Genomic DNA, 22,253 nt, shown 5'->3' with positions numbered 1-22,253 from the left:
GCGACAGAAAAAATCAGGTAGGTATAGGTAAGGCAAAATGATATAATGTACTATCTTATTTAAAAATTTAAAAATGTTTACTCCTAGTTTATTATAAGAACTTTAAATACGTATAGGTATTGTTTAAAGCAATGTTGCACCTAATTAAATACTTCTATTTTCTATTTTGTAAGATAAAGTTATAAGGTTTTATCGTATTTGGGTTATCTATAGGTATATATTACACAATATGCAATATAATATGTGAAACATTTATTTTAAAATAGTATGTGTGCTGTGTTTTAAAAATTTTTTTCAACTTTAATTTTATGAACCGGATATGTAGCCAAGAAATTCTATAAGGTTCTAAATTTTGTTTTGCTTTCCTGTATTTATAATTAATTATCATATATACTACACTATAATAAAATTAGGTTCCGGTTGTTGATAACTTTACAAATTGTATAAATTTTTTAAGTGTTTTATAGTTTAAAATAAGTGTTCCAATTGCACATAAATAAAGAAAATAACTAATTTTTAATTTATTCATGATATTAACATTATTTTGAAACCACAATTACTCAAAATCTAAAAATCTAAAAATCACTTTTATTAATAATTGTATTATTCTAAAGGAGTACCTATAGACGTATCATCGAGTTCAGAATGCAATAAATTGTCCGTTTCCAGTTGTGTGACACCTTGTGTGGCTACGTTTAATATTTATTATATGTATAATGTACTAAAACTCAATGTAAATGTATTACAATAAGCAGATGAAGTACCAAACATAATGCGTTTATTGCTTTGTTGTTACGGGCATTTGATTTAAATTGTTTGTTTCGAAGTTACATTGACCATCAGCAGTAGGTTTGCATAGTACTATTTTAAATTTCGTATTGCATATTACATTACAAAGCAGACAATAAATTGTGCAGAGCTAACAAAAGTAGAAAGTAAAAAAAAACTATTTTAATAGTTAAATAAATAAAATAAATAATTTTAAAGACGATTATAAACAATACTAACAACGTTATTTATTTTTATCTAAAACAAATACAATTAAGACCTTCGAAATTCGATATCGTAATACTGATATTTTCCACCAAGGAATTAGTTGTATTTGAAGTGCGTGTGTCGTGTGTGTGTGGACCTCACGTCATATCGATAAACGCAATTATTGATAGGTAGGTAGATAGGTTTTTAGAATAATTTAAATTAGTTTTATTTTTATTGAAGTACAAAAACCGACTGTAACGACCATTATCATATTTATATTATAGTGAATAATTAAAAAGTCAAATAAATAACTAATCGAGTAACATGATTAAAACATCAAATTGAGTATATCATATTATCAAATAGTTTATTTTAATATTTTAGTATGAATAAAATAAAATAACATTATGAATTTCAATAATTGATTTGTTAAAATGCAAATCGAAGATTCTCGCAGAAGTCCTAATTTTTAAGAATAAGGATAAACAATTGAGAGATGTCTGTTATAGGTATATATAATGACATAGGTATTTAATTTAATGTTGTTTTATTTATTTTAACAAACTATTAAAAAATTATAAATCTGAAAGGGGTACCTGCAAAAGTACATACTTTATATATATATATAGGATTAAGCCACCAACACGTTCTTAAGTCATTTGTCACAACATAAAATGAACAATTTGTGAAAAATGTTACGATTTTATAAGCTTAGAATATAAAGTAAATTATCAAAGTTATAATTCAAATTTAGATAAAAACATGATCCCACTCCTAAGCCGTTTCAGAACAATTACAACGATTTGTAATTCTTTAGCTACCTACATTGCACAAAAATGGTACATATTATCTTCCATAACGGTGTAACAAACTTAACCATCTTGGAACTGTTTCCACTCATATAAAAACAAATTTTGACTAAATTTGTCACGAACATTTTCAAATTATTTCCTAGTTAAATATCTATAAATTATTCAAGTTTGTTAGCTTGAAGGCTCAAATACAAGATTACTTAAGTACCCAACTCATATTGGAACCAAAACATAAAAAAATATATAAGCAATTTTATTTTATTGAGACTTAAAATCTAACTTCAAATAAAATATTCAAACGAAAAATAACGATTGAACGACTAGTTATTTTGATGTAATTTAAAATATTATTCAATGTTCGTGGACTTGAAACTTTTAAAGTTGGTATATAATAATATTTTAAACATTATACATATAGTGACATTTTCAAATGCAATGTTTTCTGCGAAAATGAACTCCACCCACTGTATTACTAATAAATAATAATAAATAAATAACTTTAATATCATAAAATATACTAAGATGATATAGGCTGACAGAATCTTCACTCAAAATCGTCGTCTGCAGGTGGTCAACATTTTTCATAGTAGTATTTTGTCGACGTGTGAAATACAATTTAATTAACATGTATAGTTGATAAGTAAGTAGGTATTTAAAACACAATTGTATACAAAAATTTATTACCTCCATTCTGATACTATAAATATCAACATTTGTTAAAAGCTAGTCTGGCCAAGTTAATGATATTTTTTGACTCAGTCAGGTTAAGTATTTTTTTTTCAATTAAATTATAAACTAAGTAAATAGACTTTTTCAATACACCAATTAAGTTTAAAATTAAGTTGAATAAAAAAAATGCTTTTTTAAAGTATTATTTAATAAAGTAAAAATAAGTGATAATAACATGAATTATAGTAATCTATAGTCATAGGTAAATTAGTACATAACTATTTAAACAATCTACGATAAACGCATTATTATACTAATAAAAAATATGAAATACTATTGAGTAATAAAAAGGTATTATGATTTATGAATACAATTCATGGCATCCTGTGCTTAATGATGTCGTTCTAATAGTTTTTATCTATAAAGATGATTACAAAATTCTTCATAAATATACCCTTTTTTTTTCTCTGATATTTACTATCTTAATAACTCATTTATAGAGACATTAATAATATAATATATCTTTATACATTTATTGTTTTAATATATATTTTGATTTTTGAGATTATTCAATGTGCGCATTTTAGATTCTGTGCGGCACGATAAATATAACGGCTAACAATGATGTGTGATTTTTTTCTGTTTGTAAATTGTAAATATTTTTTCTATTTGATATAATGATTTAATTTTCAACTTCAGCATATTTTCTGATGGTAATCTAAATCTAATTGGAACTCATAGGTGCAACTTGGCTTTTATTTTTATTTTTATTTTTTGAGGGGGGAGTTCTAATTTTTATTTCTGGTATCAAGCCTACAGCCCGCTGTGGCTTTAATCCCGTGTCCCTATTAATTATAACGCATTATATATCATAAGTTATGATTCATAACACAACACATTTTAAATTAAACTTTTACTCTAAATACAAAGTTGAACAAAATAATTATTGTCATTTTAATATAATAATAACAATATTATTTGTATAATATACATATCAGTCATATAAAATAATACTAAATCATTACTATTCTTCTATTTGTTGCTGAAATTTGATTAATAATTGTTTTGTGTTTATAGTTACATCTCTTTCAATACCTATTCAATATTGATAAATTTATCAGCGAATATCATAATTCATAACAATTTAATATAATAATTTAATAAAATAAAAAAATCAGTTAATCTAAAGTAGATTTGTTACACCAAAAAAAAAAAAAACGAATAATCGTAAATAGGTACATTACATTTTTAACGGTTGTTTATTAGTTTATTACCATTTCCTGCACAATTACATTTTTTAAATATTTTCACTCTTTTTCAGCTATTTTAGACTTAAAGAAATTCAATTTTTATTAGTTCTTTGAAAATAACTGTCGATAAAAAATTTTTCTATTTAAAATACTTGAACATTTAATATACGTTTGATGAATTTTGTTTTATTTTTTTTTTAATATTACAAATTGAAGAAGAACAATTTTTACTTAAATTGACGATAAATTATTAATATATAAAAGTATAAAACTAGGTTAGTTTAAGATAAATAGAAAAAATACTCAGTATTAATGAACAATATCAATAATGCAATATCTTATTACTAACGTCTAACATATCCTCACAGATAATACGTAAATTTGAAAAAATAGCTAACTACGTGTACCTACTGTACAGTTAGACTAGTCGTTAGACGAAAATGTCTGTCTCTCCGGGAATAAGTTATTAATTATAACAGTATAACAATATCATAAAATAATATTATTATAGTACAATTTAAATAAATTAGGAAGAGTAGAGGTGCTTTCTTATTTCTTAATTATATCAACACATTCAATTCAACATTAAAAATAATAAAATGTTCTATTACAAAATTGCTATTGCGTTATTGCAATTCTATAAATGATCAACTTTTAATTTAAAATTTTTAAGCGATTTTTTTTTAGGGTCAGACCCAAAGACAAGACAGTAAATACGATACGAGTATCTTCTCTCGATATCAGTTATGGCGACGTAATATAATTAAAATGTTTAAGTCTTTAAGTTAAAATAATAATTTAAGTTTACACACATGGGATGTTTGAAATATAACAAGGTTCTATTACTTTTTATACCTTTTTGTTGCACTAAAAAAAATAAATAACTGAAACAAATAAGTCTGTACAGGGATTATAGTCTATAACACCTGTACTAGACTTATTTGTTTCAGTTATTTCGTTCGATTATTATTAAATAATTTGTGTTTGGTGAGAGACGACCGAAAACGTAAACCTACCTTTACAATAATGGCTATACGAGAGTAACAGATAGTTAGCCGCTACCGGTGACAATTCGCTAGATCCAAACTATTAAATTGAAATGAACCTAAAACAATACTCCATTATACAAAAACAATTGGATGTATAGCACGACGAATTTGGTAGTAGGTTTTGACAGTTTTTTTTTCACCCACACAGTCTTTTTCACATTTAATACAAATCACAGTCAAAGTGTCAGACGCTTTAAATATAGATATTTCTAGAAAGAGATTTTTCTGATTATAATAATAATTCGGTATTTAGGTGGTAACATGACACAATGATATTGCTGCATTAGCGTGTGGTAATGTTTGATTAGTATTGACATTGACCTCTGGAAACATACACAATAATTTAATGCAGATTATAGATAGGTATTATTTGAATACCTAACGTACTTGTTCATGCGGCTTAAATAAACAAATATTTTTCTTTTAGTTCAAATAAGATAACACAATTTACGATCTGGATTAATAGCTAAAATATTTATATACTCAATACTTATGTACTTGTATAATATTATTATGGTGTTAAATGACAAACGTTGTAGGTATCTCACATCCTACTATCTCTGCCATTTCAGATGTTTGGTAAATTTGATTTTCACTGTTTGCCTGTAATTTTAACATTTCTAGTCACTACATTATCAGACCTCTACCGAGAGTGACATTCAACGTACAGTTTATTTCAGCCATCTCAATCATGGATGACCACAAAGGATTTGTAAATATCAACCTAAACGTTTGTATACACAATTTTTAATTATATTAATTTATTTATTATTCCGAATACAGTCATTTAATTTTTTGTCAGTAAATGTTATCAAATTTGTAATGAATGTGATGTATTTTCTTTATTATTCAAATCAAAACTGCAAAAAGGAATTTATCGTTAGATTGCTTTACCTTAAAAGAACAAATATTTATTAATTCACGTATCTAAAATATACATAATTATTATTGTTTATTGTGTACAGAAAAATAATAATTAATCCGTAAAAAATTCATATTTTTTAAGTTCACCTACAAATTAATATAGAATTTGTTTTATTTATAAATTTCATCATCAATAGCTTCATCAGTTTGAAAATAAAATCTGAATGAATTGATAATACTATAGGGCCATTAATTATTTTCTAAAACAACCTATAAGGAAACCTATACAACATAGAATTATATTTTCAAATAAAAGGTAAAGTAAATACTAAATAGTAACCCGCCCAAACTCACGAAAAAAGATTTAATCAAATTAAATTATTTAAAAACTTGTTTTGAACAATTAATTTTCAATGATTATAATTTACCATTTCCCATACAAGTATTAAAATATACTATAAGGTCATCGTTTGCCTAAAATTATAATTATTTTTATTTTTAGTCGAACGAATTCATATCGTCTCAATCCATTGACCAAACAAAAAATACAAACCGTAAAAACAACGAAGGATTGTCGATAACATACGGCATTGACGATAATCCACCATGGTATTTATGTATCTTCATGGCTCTGCAAGTATGTTTAAAATGTTTGATTTGAATTGGATTCAAAATAAGTAGGTACTGCTCTACTGTACAAGTCGGTGTCTAAAAACGCCGATGTAACAGATGTGTTAAATTTGAATTAAAATTAAAATTATGTAAAATTATTGTATACAAAAAATGATTCTGAGCTAAGACGGTCTGTCAACTGTCAAGCCTATATTACTTACTAGTACATTTTTTATGTAATTATTGCTATTGAAGTAATATTTTACTGTTATACATTAGTGATCAGTACTTAGGTTGAATACATCTTTTCCAAAATAATAGCATTTGAAAATGTCATTGCTTATATACAATACCATAATATACTTTATAAGTGTCAAAGAATCAACGAATTATAACTTTACATTACGAAAAACTAACTAAAATCGATAATCTCTATTTAAATATTTAACTTCGTCCAAATTTGAAGTTTAAATATTTATAAAATAAATATTATAAGAGAATGAAGAATTTGTTGCTTCCAGAAAAGATGATGAAGTAGAAAATTTAAACATTTTTATTACCCTAAAATCGAAAATTTGATGACAGTTACAAAAAAAAAAAAACAATAAGATATTTACTCATCACGCCATTAAAAATCTAAAAATTTGAAAATAGACAACCGCTCCTGCTGTACAGTTGGAGTTGCGTGTATCACATTATTTGAGTAGGTTACTGTAATGGGCATGTTAAATTTAAATTCAATGAAAAATCATTGCCTACAAAAAAAATATTCTGTGTGAAGACGATCTGCCAGCCAACGAGTATATAATACTTTAGTAATATATTTATATTGATACATACATCATAATTTATTTTGTTATTAGTTATACAGTAGAGGCTTAAAATGTATGAATATATTTTGAAAACTTCATTGGGTATAGACGGTATAGTAAAAATGTAAAATATAATTATATACATAAGAATGTCAGGGCTCAACAGCAAAATGACTAAAATCAGTTTTCTTTGTGTAATAATAACCAATTTCATAAAAATTTAAATTTCAAATATCTATAAGAAAAATTGTGACAGTATATTTATTTTTGAATTACATAATCAACGAAATCTATTTAGAACAAAATTGGTTTTGCTTAAAAATTTCGGATTTTTCTTACTTTTTGTGTTTTTTCCTGTTAAGCTTGACAAAGTAAATTCATATTTATAAATTAAATTTTTAAATATTATTAAATATTACAAAAATTAACTTATAAGTATTTTGTATGAAAATACTTTATTAATTTATTATATTAATTTTTAAACAGCTCCGGGGGATTATAATTTATAATACGGTAACCTTTAGGCTTCAATACATTAATTAATATGGGTACAATTAAAATGATAATTTTTTTTACCATGTTGGTATGTTATTGGTGAAAAAAAATCGACTGCAGATTTTAGTACTATCTGATCTATTATACTTTAAACACTTTTTGTAGCATTACCTTACGATGATTGGTGCTATTGTATCGATCCCATTCATCCTTACACCAGCACTATGCATGAAGGAAGATGATCCTGCTCGAGGCCATATTATATCAACTATGATATTCGTAACAGCTATAGTGACTTTTATACAAGTTACATTTGGTTGCAGGTATGTATTTGTTTTATATTTATCTGTACTTCCTGATTTTTCCAGAGTGATGAAATTGGTGGTTTAATAAAAATAGAACTATTTAATGTCTTTTAAGAATCAAGTTGGATTTTATTTGTTGTTAACAATGATAACTTGGGGGTTCGGTATATTTTTGTATGAAAAAAACTGGCAAGTTGAAAAATGTGTCTATATTGACTGCATTGACAGTATTGTCATACTTTGTTTAGCTTCATTTTTCGGTCCTCTTGTAACATTACAGATGTAATACAGTCCTTCAAATTGCAAAGATGAAAACTTTCATTGAATGTTGATTTTACAGAATATTGCAAATCTTAATTGTTCATATAAATTTTTTTAGGAATAACGATGTTCATCAAAGAAGGCCATGAAGCCATAATATATATTATAATAATAATTATAACAGTTTAAAGTTAATCAGTATTTGATATTAATACCACCATATAACTATTTAATCACATTCATTTTTATCGACCAATTATTAATCTTTTTGAAACATTAAGTTGTGCTTTAATCACATATAATATTGTTTATTGCGAATCCATAAGTCCCAAAGTAAGGATAATAAAGATATCAAAGTATCTGTTATAAGCCATTCGTATTGTTTGAATAATATTTTTTTTAATCATTTAATCATTAATTAATAATTAGTTTTTCATTTATGTGAAAATACACTGGGCAATGTCTGCCCATAACTTATAAAGCCAATAATATTTGATTTTGGTTAAATTAGTGTTGCCACGGTTGTCATACGTCCTGGTTTTGACTATACGCTATAAAATGTTTCGCGACGCATATTGTCGCAGAATTAAATAACAATGATTAAAAATGTTAACATTTTGTCTTGTTCTAAGCATTTATATCTTAAAATTATTTTCTAACTTGGTGACGAAAAATATTAATGGATAATAATATTATGACCGTTGTTTTTCTGTTCTCCTTCCTAAATGTTTGTAATAATTTATTTTGATTGGCAATTGATAATTTTGTTTGTTACTCATACAGTAATAACAATTTGTAACTTTAAGTTAGTTTTTGCGCCTTTCAATGGTATATCGTAGAGTGTTGAACATAAGTTACATTAAAATAGTATATTACAACTGGTTGGCCTTAGAGGAGTGGGACGATGTTTGAAATACAGATTAGACAAAAAATGTTTGACACTGTTTAAATAACATAAAATACCTATGGTATCCAGGGTATTGATAAAGATCCTAGGTTAAGAGCCTATTATTACAATAAATTGTAACAAATTAATGAATAAATCATTGCATATGAAAAATGATCCTGAGTAAAGATGGTGTGCCAGCCATACTTATGTAAATAATCAATTTTAATAATTAAAAAATACTAAAAATCGCTATACATTTCCGTTAAACATTTTTTTGTTTAAGGTAGAAAATTGTATGAGGAATCTTCTATTAAGTTTTTAAATAAATGTTAGCTGTGAAAAGGATTATTATCACAAATTTCTAACTAAAAACTAATTTACACATTTTTGAGATTTTTATGAATTTTGTTAAATTTTGAAAATTTCTCATGACTATAAATGGCTCAAAAAGAGTCAAAATATTTTGAAAACTTTAAGTGTCTATGGCTATATTCGTTTTTGAATTACAACAAAATTTCAATAATCGATCAATGAAAATTCGTTAACACATTGGAGACGAGTACCGTGTTAGGCACGGCCACGGTTTTAAGATAAGTGAGACGCTAGAATTTTTACAATGTTAATACGTTGGAGACGAATGCCGCGTTTAACGCGGTACGTGTGTTTAATGTATACAGACGAACATTTCCCGCCAATTATTTGTTGTGTGGACGGGCTATTTTCTCATGTTTTCCATATTTTTTTACTCGCTATTGAATAATCCGATTAATTCCTTTTTTTTTTCATCGAACTCGCCGAGTGTTGATCTAAATATAGGTCTAAAAATAAATATGATTATCTAGAACACGATGTATGTAATATACGGCTTATTACGACAGTTCCAACCGTCAAAACAAAAAGTTGACTGAGATAATTATTTTATTTTATCTTGTCGTATTTTTTATGACTATACCAACTACAATACTTTTTTTTTATAGTAGGAGAAAAGGACTAAAAAAATAATGTTATTTTTGTTTCGTTTCGATAATAATATTTTTCTGTAAACACGCGATGTATGTAATGTTTATAACTTTGTAATCATAAAAATGTATAATTAATAATAATTAATATATTAATAAATAATACGAAAAATGTATTATAAACAAAGAAAACGAATAGAAGAAGCCAACAACAATTAAATAATAGAACTTGACTCCCAGGAGATCGTAATCAATCAATGGTCGATGGCGAAATGTTAACGACATAATTATTTATTATAATTTTTGGACTATTTTATAATATAATCGAAAAAAATATCGAAACAATTGTTGGTATTGCGATATTATAATAAAATTTATATTATAATTGAATATAAATTAAATATCGATATATTTAAACGATTTCTTGTAAAACACGGTGTTCGTCTTTTAGACGCTAAAATATTGCCCGTTTTAAACACGGTAAGCGTCCTCAACGTTGCAATATCTAAAAATACTTCGTCTCCGATACTAAAAAACTATGATCGTGTTAGACACGGCACTCGTCCTCAACGTAACAATGCTTTAAAAAATTGTCGTCTCCAATGTGTTAATTTACCAGTTAATATCCTATATCGTAAGAATTTTAAGTTAAAACGATCTTAAAAATGTCATGATACATTATGGTAAATTAATAAAAAAAAAAACTACACATCATTGTAAAATCAATTAATTCCATAGCTACTCTTAGAATCTATACCAATTTAAAATTAATTTATTATACAATTCCAACCAATTATTGTTTCTATTTTACAACAGGCTTCCGATCGTACAAGGAGGAACGATTTCATTTCTCGTACCGACGTTGGCAATTTTAAAACTACCACAATGGAGGTGTCCTTCTATGGAAAGCATCACCGAAATGACATCTTATGATCAAGAAGAACTTTGGAAAGTGCGTATGAGAGAACTTTCAGGGGCAATAGCCGTATCGGCTTTGTTTCAGGTTTTTCTTGGATATTCTGGTGAGTGTTCCCACGTATACGTATACATCATATTATATTTTAACTGCTTACTAGACAACCGATTTGTTTTTTCGGTGTGATTATATAATTATTGGGTCTAACTAAATTGAGTCCCAAATTACGAAGTTCAATAAAAAAAATCGGAATTTTGAATCAGTGATTTTGTTATGCCTGGTAAACTGAATCCCATAATACGATATCTTCTAATTTTAATTAAATTAATAATATTTGAAAAATCCATTATTTTTACTTAAACCATTTTGAACTAGTTTTTTTCTCAATAACTAAATATATACCTAATCTTGAACTTGTTCACAAAGATAAAAAGAATTCATTCGACATTTTAATACTAATGAGGATCTTGATCAAACAGATTTTGCCGCACTTATTTAAATTTAAGACGAAACATCTGATTTAATAAATATATCTCAACTTTCTTCTATTAAACGCTGCTTAGATAAAAATGGCAATGCTAAGAGATTTTGTATTTTACTGATGTAAGGTTATTTTAGGTAAGTGATGATTGATGATCTGTCACAGCATTAATTAAACATGTTTAAATAATTATTTTAAAATAATTTTAATATTGGTAAATAGCTAGTAACCCAAGTACGATTGCTGTTCCATGTCTGGCAAAATAATGGTTTGAATGTACAAGATCAAGAATCATACCCTTATGATTTTGCATTAATTGCTATCACAAATATTTAAGAGTGCAGGAATTTCCCAAAAATATGTCTAGCTGATTTTTCTAAATCTTTAAAACGGAAGTGTGTTTCCCATTTTTTTTTTCCTTTTCGTTTTATTTTTCCTTTCAATCAACCTTTTTTTAACATAAGTTTTGTCTGTTCATTAAGCTCATCTTGTTATATCTGTGTTAAAAGTTGACGTTTTGACGGTCAACTGTTGCTATTCATTGTCTGCCGACTGTCACATTAAGGCCTTACCCTATACGTCTATATCAGGGGTCACCAACTTATTTCTATGTGGGTCCATTTTGAAACTTGGCAAACGTTTGTTTTCTATATCTTCACATAAGAGATCCATTTTCCTTGAAAATCATTTGATTTCTGACAATAGATGGCACACTAATTTTCCTTTATCTTGTAATTTGAAATTTAGATCGTCGACATTAAATATATCTGTCAAAAAATCGCTAGATATGACATGATCTTTTTTTTAGCGTTACAGGTTCCATTCTTCTCTATCATACGCATGGTCCATGTCTTTATTCCAATCTGGTCTCAGTTCCTTCATATCTCTTTTTACTGTATCTAGCCAACGTTGCTTTGGTCTACCACGTGGTCTTTTTCTGTTTAAGTCTCATCTCATCTTTGATCTCATCCAATATTGCAAAAAATCGTTGAAGTACTTTTCGTTATTATTTATCGTCGGATTTAAATTTAATATTATTAATATAATTTCACCACATTGGCTTTCCCCTATTTGGACAGATTATTTTCAATTACTTCAATATTTTTTATTATGCGATAAACATTTTATATGACACATTTATAGTTTCTATATTATACAAATTTAAAAACTATTCCCTGGATAAAGGTCCGTAAAAAAGTGCTCGCGGTCCGCCAGTTGGTGACCACTGGTCTATACTCTACTGACGTTGTTCTGTTTGGCCAAACGCGGAGTCAAGTCTGATCATACATTTTGCATAATTTATAATATTTAATAAATAATCATAATTAAAAGTTGTTTTTAATACCATAGTATATTCACATAGTGTGAAATTTGGTTTGTCTTTTAAAGTTTTGGTAAATCTTTATCTATTTTTAGAAGTACCTACCTATTAGTCTATACGAATTCGTCAAAATCAAAAATCAAGTTACGATTGTAATTAAATAAGCGTGTAGCAGTCACAATATTTAAATAATAGCAAAAAGTTACTTTTATATTCTATAGCTAGTTAAAAATGTTCTAGGTCTTATCGGAAAACTAGTCAAGTACGTGACACCGCTGACAATCGTTCCAACTGTATCGCTGGTGGGCCTGTCGCTGTTCGAGAACGCTGCCGAATCAGCTTCCAAGCACTGGGGCATATCGATGGGGTAATTAAACAAAGTTGAACTATCATTAATAACAACGATATAAAGGATACCGGTGTTTCCGAATAACGTGCGAAAGAACCTAGTTGCTTAGTCAACCGAGATTTCAAAAAACTAATAGAAAATTATGTTAAATTAACATCTAGTTTAACACCTGACTCGGCTAATTTCATATTTTAATTTATAATTATGTAACTATAAAGTATTCGGACCAGAGCTATTTATTAAAATTAACCATTTATTCTCTTAGTTTATTTACTCGCTCATCATTAATTTGTTTTAATTTACGTTTAGCAAAACCATTTAACTGATTTGTATTTGATTGATTTGATGATATGTTTATAATGGAATGATGTATAATCAATTAAATTAAAATTTTTTAGTTGTTATAATAATTAAGGCTTAAACACTTCAACACTGGTCATCGGACACTAAATTGAAATTCAACTGCAATAACTTGAAAACATCATAATATAGCTTTTGTATTCACAAACAGAAATTAATAATTCCATCTTGCAAGATACGTAAACATGATTATTTAGTAGCTTATTCTTATTGTACAAACTATTTCAAGCAAATGGATAATTATCTGTCGATTCTGTCGTCCATCATCCGTGGTAACTTACTATTTTTGTTCTAATTTTAGCTGCCTTACTAATTTTTCGTTTATTAGCATCTTCATAACACAATTTCGAAATGAAACTACCGTTGTCCACCTCAACCATTACATACCGATTAACCAATCTATATAGCTAAACGATGGTATCACGGATTAAATTATGTAAACTATTTTCGTAATTTTTTTAAGAAATGCCTTCATCGATTGTTATTACTACATTTATTCAAATTTTGATAATTTATGTAGGGAATTTATGGTATAATAAAATAAATACTGACAGCACAAACGCATCAAATGGTGCCCCTAAAATGTCAGGTACTCTCTGGTGCTCTGGTATGAGTACTCTAACCAAACCTAATCTAACCACCTACCACCTCCACTTGTTAAACCATTGAATTGGCAACGTAAATTATATATTATAAATAATAAGACACTTACAATTTTTTGTCTACAGAACGATTATACTGTTGACATTATTTTCGCAATTCCTGACGAAAGTCAAGATGCCGGTCCCGACATACAACAAAACCAACGGATTTTCCATCAGCAAATTTAACGTATTCCAGCTGTTTCCGGTAGGTACATGTTTATGTGGGCATTCCCCTAAATATTACTGATATGTAATTATAAACTGAGTAAGCAATTATTCCATATATTGGATACCAAAACAATTTGACAGGTACTAACCAGTAATTACGTATGTAAAGTTCACTGACATAACATGTTTTGTAATCAAATTTAACTATAATGATTTAAATGATCTTCGATTATTGATAATACTAAAATCTTGATTATGTTATTATTGACAATACACCATAATATATCGTTCCCATTTATTTTTATAACAATTTAAAACCTTGATTATAATTTACAATTGTGTACAACAGACTACAAACTAATGGAATTTACATGATATTGAATTAAAATTACCTACCTATTTTTCTTGATAAATATACCCGATAGTGCTTGCTTCATATTAGTGGTATTAGGGGATTGCAAATGAACAGTTTTTAAGAAGTTCAAAATAGATATTTATTGAATTTCATGCATGTGGGTCTTCTAAACGTGAATGCAATAAGGATCATTGTAAAATAAATAACGGAGAGCACTTGCACAATATACATACACGTCACTATTTCTGAGTTGCGCGCGTGAACGGCAAACAATTTATCCTCATTTGTATGTATTTTCTCAATCCTACGATTCCTACTGACGCGGCAACGGCGGTAATGGTGGTCACGATGTGCCGGTCTTGTGTGTTTTAGACGGTGGGTGACACTCGGACAAAATAAATATTGTACATGCGTTTCGTTTGAATCGTACCAAACTTTATTTAACACGTACAAGAAAAAAAAACAAATAACAAACAAACAAACTTTTACTACGCTATGTCTGGTTGTGCGGTACGGCGATCGGCGGGCGTGAGGTTGCTGGCTGTGCAACGATCGGCGTAAGAGAGCGAGAGCGTCGCCGCCGACCGGTACTTGTCCAGCGCGACTTATCCTCCCGTCCTCTCCTTGTGCGTTTGCTGCCCGGTGGGAGAGTCGACTATGTCGAATTGTCCTAACCCGTGGTAGTGGTTGGTAAGAGCGTAGACCCGGTCGCTATGGGGCCTTTACTTCGTACTGGCTGCTGTTGCGTACCGTGTCACCACCAACTGACCTTATAATGTCATAAGTCTTCTGAAAACGGATTTTAATTCGTTAATTTATCTACTTCAGACCGATCAGGTCACGTTTTAAGATATTTTATATGAATTTCGAATAATTATCATTCATAAAAGCTGGGGTTATTTAAAAAAAAAGTCGAAATCATGTAGACGTCAAATCAGTTTTCAGAATTCTTACATAATAGTCTACCTTCATGGTTATAGATTATATTCCATGTTCCCGTCCTAGGTATTACTTACTATTACGATTATGTGGATTCTGTGTGCGCTGCTCACCATGTACGATTATTTCCCGGCTGGACATCCGGCCAGAACCGATGTCAAGATTCGGATTATAGGTGATTCGTCGTGGTTCCGAGTACCATACCCCTGTAATTATAAACAATTATACATTTTATTTACTCGTATTGTTATTGTTTATATTCATCACTCGTTGTATTTTGTGTATGTATGTTGGAATTCAAAGGTCAATGGGGTTGGCCAACCGTTAGCGTAGCCGGCGTCGTAGGCATGTTGGCTGGTGTACTGGCATGTACCGTTGAGTCCATAAGTTATTATCCGACAACTGCCAAAATGTGTGGTATGTACCTTTATAAAATAATACGCAGTTGTATCTTACTTACTGAACATCATATAATGCAATTGTGTGATAGGATATGAAAAAACGTGAAGTTTGGATAGAAATTAGTGTATTAACTACACAAGAATTGACACGAAACCCTAAGTTTCAAACATTTTAATATACCAATGTGTATAAAAATTGCAAGTATCGACATAGTTGCGGTCAATACCATGGCTGGCACTCATTATTTTTATACCTTTGAACTGGTTTAACAAATAGCATATGAGACAGGGAAAACATTCTTACTTTTAATGCACATTACATTACCGTGACTCCCCTCTAGTTGCCACAATACGCGCAAGACCGCCAGATCACGCTCATGATCATAAGCTCTTTTAAAGCGTATTGTTTATGCCAATAGTTAAGTCTAAATACTTAAACTTCGCTGTTATTAAAGTATGTGACATAAATCCAGCGTTCTATATCAAAATTCAAACACAATCAGGAAAAACAAATATGAACAAACGAGAAAAATTCCTAAGTCCCAGGTTTGGTTCCAAAATTCGAATGTGAGCGTGCCAGGGAAATGCAACTGAGTTGGTCGGTGACGGCAGAAGTAGGTACACTAACGGACAACCGGTACCGAGCGGTCATCTATCTGTCTTCTCCAGTACTTCAGTCCGTGGCCCGTATCGTATACACCCATGCACTACCGAAAAACCCACATTTTCCAAAGTAAAAGCATATAGTCTTTTTTTTTTTTTTGCTAACAGTAATCACCCACGGGCCTACCAGTATCTGGGCACGCAAGCCGAGTGTGATCGTATATTCGTATCACAATAGTAAATAATAAAAATTGTAAAAGTAAAAAGTATATTATACTTTATGCATAGGTGATATGATATAAAATATAATAATAGTCATTTTCCTTTAAAAAGCAATTAATTTTTTAAACCACATTCTAAGAGACTGGGTTTTTGTTTTGAGACTTTAAATCATAATTCACCCTTAGTTTAATATATGTTGATGAAGTAGATTTTATCAACAGAGTTACTTGATGTGATGTAGGTCTGTTACTTTCTAAGCTATAGAATTTTAATGAATTGAATATGTTTGAGTTATAAAAATTATGCAAAACTTAAGATTATAGAAAAAATGAATTGATTTTTGAAGTTTTGCAAAGAAATAATAATGACGTCGTCATTCATTTCTCCTTTATCACCTCTTCTATTTTTGAAATGATAAATAGTTCTTTATTAATCGAACACACCGAGTGTTAGCAAGTCTCGCTGTTAATTGTTGAATAAAACTTGTCTACTACAAACCCAGCAACTAAACTTCAAAGAAATCAGATATGAACATATTTTGAGTGTATGTAATATATATAATAATGATCATTTATATAAAAATTGACTTCTTGAACATTTTCTTCCTGGGAAACTGAATCTAAGTTATGATTAAATGTGTTAATAATGATTGTTTGTATTGGATCGGGACTTTAATAATGGAGTATGTAAAACAACATTAAAAAAAAAAAATTACAACGATGCAAATGTATTTCAAAAAGGCTTTGACCACATTACTAATATTTCTACACACGCTTCTGCCTTGTCATCAAATAAATTGATTAATGTGTATGAATATCAGGAGCTCCACCACCACCAGTGCATGCTATCAACAGAGGAATTGGATTCGAGGGCCTAGGAACGGTATTCGCTGGAATCATGGGAAGTGGAAATGGTACCAATACATTTGGGGAAAACGTAGGCGCGATTGGTGTCACAAAGGTGATGTATTCATTATACAATATGGAGATGTCAAATCCGTATTTGTTTCTTGCAAGGCATAACAGTATTTCGCTTATGTTAGAATAACATTTATGTTAAACTTATTAAGTTAAGTTTTATTATTTGAGCAAAATTTTACCAATTAATATTTTCGAATTTAATGGTAAGAACATTGCCATGTTATGTTAATAGAGTTTTTAAAGAGGAGACAACGATACAGATCGTCAGTGTCCTCTTAATATTCTAAAATTTCCTCAAATATTGGTTATTTTTACTATTGAATAATGTTAAGAAATTGACTTTTTTAATTTCCATTATTTTTGTAATTATTCATTAAAATATCAAACATTCTAGGTAAATATTCTTGAAAATTTTATTAATTTTATTAAATTTACATTTATTTATGTAGATTGGCAGTAGGCGTGTAATCCAGTACGCCAGTGCACTGATGTTAATTCAAGGTGTTGTCAATAAATTTGGAGCCGTTTTTATAATCATTCCCGAACCTATAGTAGGAGGGATGTTTTGCATTATGTTCGGAATGATAAGTGCATTTGGTAATAATTATAACATTGAAATTTAATTGCGTTATATGTCGAAGAACCCAAACTTAGTATTACAGGAATTTGAATTTACCGATGATAATTATTTTAGTTTTAAAACTTATAATTCGTATGTTAGTATTATATGATCGATTTTTGAGAAATTTTATACTAACAATTTTAACAGTTTGAAAAAAATTAGCTCTTTAACCATAATAAGGAATAACCATTAAACTATTGAATGATTCATAACTCACGTTACCGCGGAACTTAAATAAATCATATTTTTATTTCTTAGTTTTGATTATTAAAACCTTAGCACATTCACCTTTTATCAATTGCTTTATAGTCAGGGCCGCCTTTAGTGGCAGATAAATAAGAAAAATTTAGAAACAAGTATTTAATATTTTGAATAAGAAAATCTTTAACATTACATTATGATTTGTTTAAGGCACCAGGTGCTAATGAGATTTTGTCCTCTCTGGCTTTGTGAAACATCCTAAGTAAGTATGGACTTTGGTTTGGAGCGAAACGGATGAAGTGTGTGTGGGGGGAGGTCTGCATGAAGTTAGCCCCCCAAAACCTCATATTAAAATAAGTTTTTTTAATTTTAATCTTAATATTTAACCCTATTATTAACTTGTGACTTTTCACTTGATTTGCAAATTCTAAATATCAAATTGCAATTTCATGAAACTATTTTGATAAATATTTTCACAGGTTTGTATAATTTGTATGAAGGTGGGGGGGGGGACAAACCTCATTACCATGCTCGTGAAGCTGGTTTTCCTAGGTGCGTGAAAATACACCGACAACGATAAGGAATCCTTCGGCCCATTAATTCATAACCGTATCAGTCTGAACTCCGTGTTACGTGCCATGTGTTCAAGCCACCCAGGCTTTATTAGCTATCAGTATAGTTTAAATTACTTCTATGGGTACTATATCTAGAACCACCGCCATAATCGCACCTATTGCACCCCTCTTATTCCAGTCCTGTTTACAGTCAATAATATATTATTTTATCATAAACAAAAATGGTCATTAAAACCTTGAAACTCCGGCCGTCGTAATATCATAGTACAACTATCAGTTACATAACATAAAATCTTTCTATTATATTGGCATCCATTATTATTAACAAGAATGATGACTTGATAAGTATAACTCCCCAAACCGACACTCCTTCCCTAAATACACATTTAACTCGTGCTAAATAAACATAATTAAAATGATGATTGGTGTTTTATGTTTAATTGTATTTGTATTTATTTACAATAAATGTATGATTGTTTTATAGGTTTATCAGCTTTGCAATACGTTCAGTTGAACTCATCGAGAAATTTGTATATCATAGGATTTTCAATGTTCTTTTCACTGGTAAGTTAGTCCACATTTCTTAATCATAAAACGAAAAAAAGAATAAATGAAAAATTTTTTTCTATTATTACAAAAGATTAAGTATTTAGGTTAATCATTGTACTAAATTTTAATATTTTAATGAAGTCCCTAAGAATGTAAAATATGTCATGTATCCTAAATCGGGTGAATATTGGTGACAATGCAAAGTAAATTCAATATGTCTGAAGTTCCTAATTTTTAATCAAATAACTATTCCAAACAGATACTAATTTTGATCATGTACGATTTTAGGTTTTACCAAAATGGCTCATCGCCAATCCGAATGCAATTCAAACCGGTAATGAAATATTGGACAGTGTGTTGACAGTCATTTGTAGTACAAGTATATTGGTCGGTGGTTTAATTGGCTGTTTCTTGGACAATACCATACCAGGTACGACTATACTATTAAAACAAAACGACGTAATTCACGAGTTATATCAATAGACACACATTTATCGTTAATATAGGCACTCCAGAAGAGAGGGGTCTCATAGCTTGGGCCAATGAAATGAATCTAACTAGTGAACCGACGACGGGTGAAGAAACGTGTACTTATGATTTCCCGATTGGCATGAATGCGTTAAGGAAGTTAGTATTCGAATTAATTAATTTGAAAATTATTACCTACATGATAAGTAACTACACATTTCGTTGAAATTATAAATCGTATTTATAAAACAAGACTGCATTAGATTAAAATTATATAGGAAACTTGCATAAGATACAATCGATTACCTAATATGCAATAATTGAAGCATAATTGAAATCTAAAAACCAATTTAATATTTATTTGTAACAATAATTACTTGTTTTTTTAAACAAACATTTATCTCTAATACATTTATTTATTACATTACATGGACAAGAATGTTGTTACATAAGCACATTCAAATAAAGAGTATTATCAATGCCTCAATGCTATTTACTAGTTAGTACAGTTCTGAATAGATCTGATGGATGTAATTTTCTCAAACTAGAAACTATTTGATTTTTGATTATAATCCCTTTATCATGCTCATTCAAATTTCTACCTCAAAAATTGGGTTTTTTTAAACCAAAACCAGCAATGTGCTTCATTTTATAAAGTCACTATGTAAAGGATTATAAATATCCAATTTTAATTAATTGTCAATGAAAATGGATATTTAAGGACTCAAGTATAATATTTTAAACTTACTTTAAAATTAATTTGTCAAAATATGTTATGTATAAAAAAAACATTTTTGAATTTTTTCGTACTTCAAATAAATACTTGTATTTGTTACTATTTAAATAATAAAAATACCGCATCAGACATCATTCAATAATTAGGGGTTTTAATATATAATACATATATACCTATTATGTTAATTATAACTATGAATAAAGTGTTGTTTGATCGTATTGCATTTTATCACTCGGCTTATACACGATATCACTAGATATCGTGCGTGGGTACGATATCTTTTTGTAATATGCTTTAAAAATCAAATTATATTCTTAAAATGACACAATATCACAAGTTATCTTTAAAATTTAGAGTAAAAATAATGTTATTAACATAGGAAAAGATTATGAATATCGTATAGGCTCTCGGTTTTTTTAACTTTATCCGGACATAGTGTGCAGTTTTTTGTGTTTTGTGTTTGACACATACATGAAACTCTACCATTTTTTTTTATTTTTTTTTTATTAATAAATATAAAAACATACATACTAAAATATTCATACCTACTTTAAAAAATAAACGATTTGTTAAGATTTTATGAAAATACAAAGTATAAAACTAATTTTCCTACAAAACGTACGAAAGTGACTTACAGTGTCTTAGCGTATAAGGGCAATACACAAGTATTGTACACATGTCAATTAATATTTTTATATTTTTCAGAATGAAATGGACATATTCAGTTCCGTTTTTGCCAACCTACAGACCAAAAAAAAATTAGAATTTTCAACGTTCTATTAACATGTTCTATATTAAAATTATATAACATTGTTTATTGATTCATGTCTCATGTTATTTGTTTTATAACTCATATACCTGATACCTGAAAATCTAATACAAATGTATTCAAACATATGAGGATTGCTCACAAAAGAAATGCATTACATAATTATTACTTGTCTGATAATATTATACAATTTTATATTTAAGTTTCAACAATCAACCGACTATTTAAACATTTGAGGTTCTGAACTACCTAGGTATGCAAGGAAAATATAGAGTGGTATTATAAGCGAATACTGAGCCCGCAAGTGTTGTATCTGTCTTATCCGCTCCGCTCTAATATTGATATTATATGATTCCCGTTTCGACCAGACTAGATTTGCTTAGGTTAACCTTAACTCTATTAAGAACCAGAGTTGTTATTGTGCACAAGATTAGCAAGCATCGGGGCGAAAGGATTTGTACCTGCCTATAACATCGATTTTGAATGTTCACGAAACATTTGCGCCTTAATCGAGTATTGTTGATTAGCAGTGGCCAATTTGTCCATCCTTAATCGTGGTCGTGCTTACATCTTTATCGTTTGCATCTGACTGAAAACCATCATAACTGCCGAGGTCCATATTTGCACCATAATCATTTCAATATCTTAATTTTACGTGATTTTTTGACCCCCCTATCGCCAAACTTCCCCGCCCTAATA

General features: G+C 28.7%; 1 protein-coding gene across 3 annotated transcripts; it reads left to right on the top strand.

The window, feature by feature from the left end:
- The first annotated feature begins 1,067 nt into the window (after positions 1-1,067).
- LOC111031749 (solute carrier family 23 member 2) lies at positions 1,068-21,610 on the top strand. Of its 3 annotated transcripts, none has more exons than XM_022311833.1 (15): positions 1,068-1,166; positions 5,383-5,470; positions 6,125-6,259; positions 7,707-7,864; positions 10,772-10,977; positions 12,914-13,040; positions 14,111-14,231; positions 15,555-15,696; positions 15,792-15,905; positions 17,535-17,674; positions 18,084-18,231; positions 19,517-19,596; positions 19,870-20,011; positions 20,088-20,208; positions 21,491-21,610. In XM_022311833.1, exons 2-15 carry the CDS (start codon positions 5,450-5,452, stop codon positions 21,546-21,548), a joined length of 1,713 nt encoding a protein of 570 aa, XP_022167525.1. In that variant the 5' UTR covers positions 1,068-1,166; positions 5,383-5,449; the 3' UTR covers positions 21,549-21,610. The 3 variants fall into 3 exon arrangements, with proteins under 3 accessions (XP_022167525.1, XP_022167516.1, XP_022167533.1); XM_022311824.1 differs by having other exon boundaries at positions 5,383-5,488; XM_022311841.1 differs by lacking the exon at positions 1,068-1,166 and adding an exon at positions 1,397-1,487 and having other exon boundaries at positions 5,383-5,488.
- Positions 21,611-22,253: the final 643 nt, after the last annotated feature.

This window comes from Myzus persicae, unplaced genomic scaffold (assembly GCF_001856785.1).
Source record: "Myzus persicae strain clone G006 unplaced genomic scaffold, MPER_G0061.0, whole genome shotgun sequence".
In the NCBI taxonomy this organism is placed as follows: Eukaryota; Metazoa; Arthropoda; class Insecta; order Hemiptera; family Aphididae; genus Myzus; species Myzus persicae.
Note: the sequence above shows the minus strand (reverse complement) of the source record. Positions and strands in the feature narration are given on the sequence as shown.

Bases quoted from the DNA above. Each gene is read 5' to 3' on its own strand.
- LOC111031749 (XM_022311824.1), top strand. From the start codon at position 5,450: ATGGATGACCACAAAGGATTTGTAAATATCAACCTAAAC. The intron at 15,697-15,791 runs GTAATTATAAAC...TGGAATTCAAAG, and splicing joins GTTCCGAGTACCATACCCCT to GTCAATGGGGTTGGCCAACC. The intron at 20,209-21,490 runs GTTAGTATTCGA...TATATTTTTCAG, and splicing joins GGCATGAATGCGTTAAGGAA to AATGAAATGGACATATTCAG.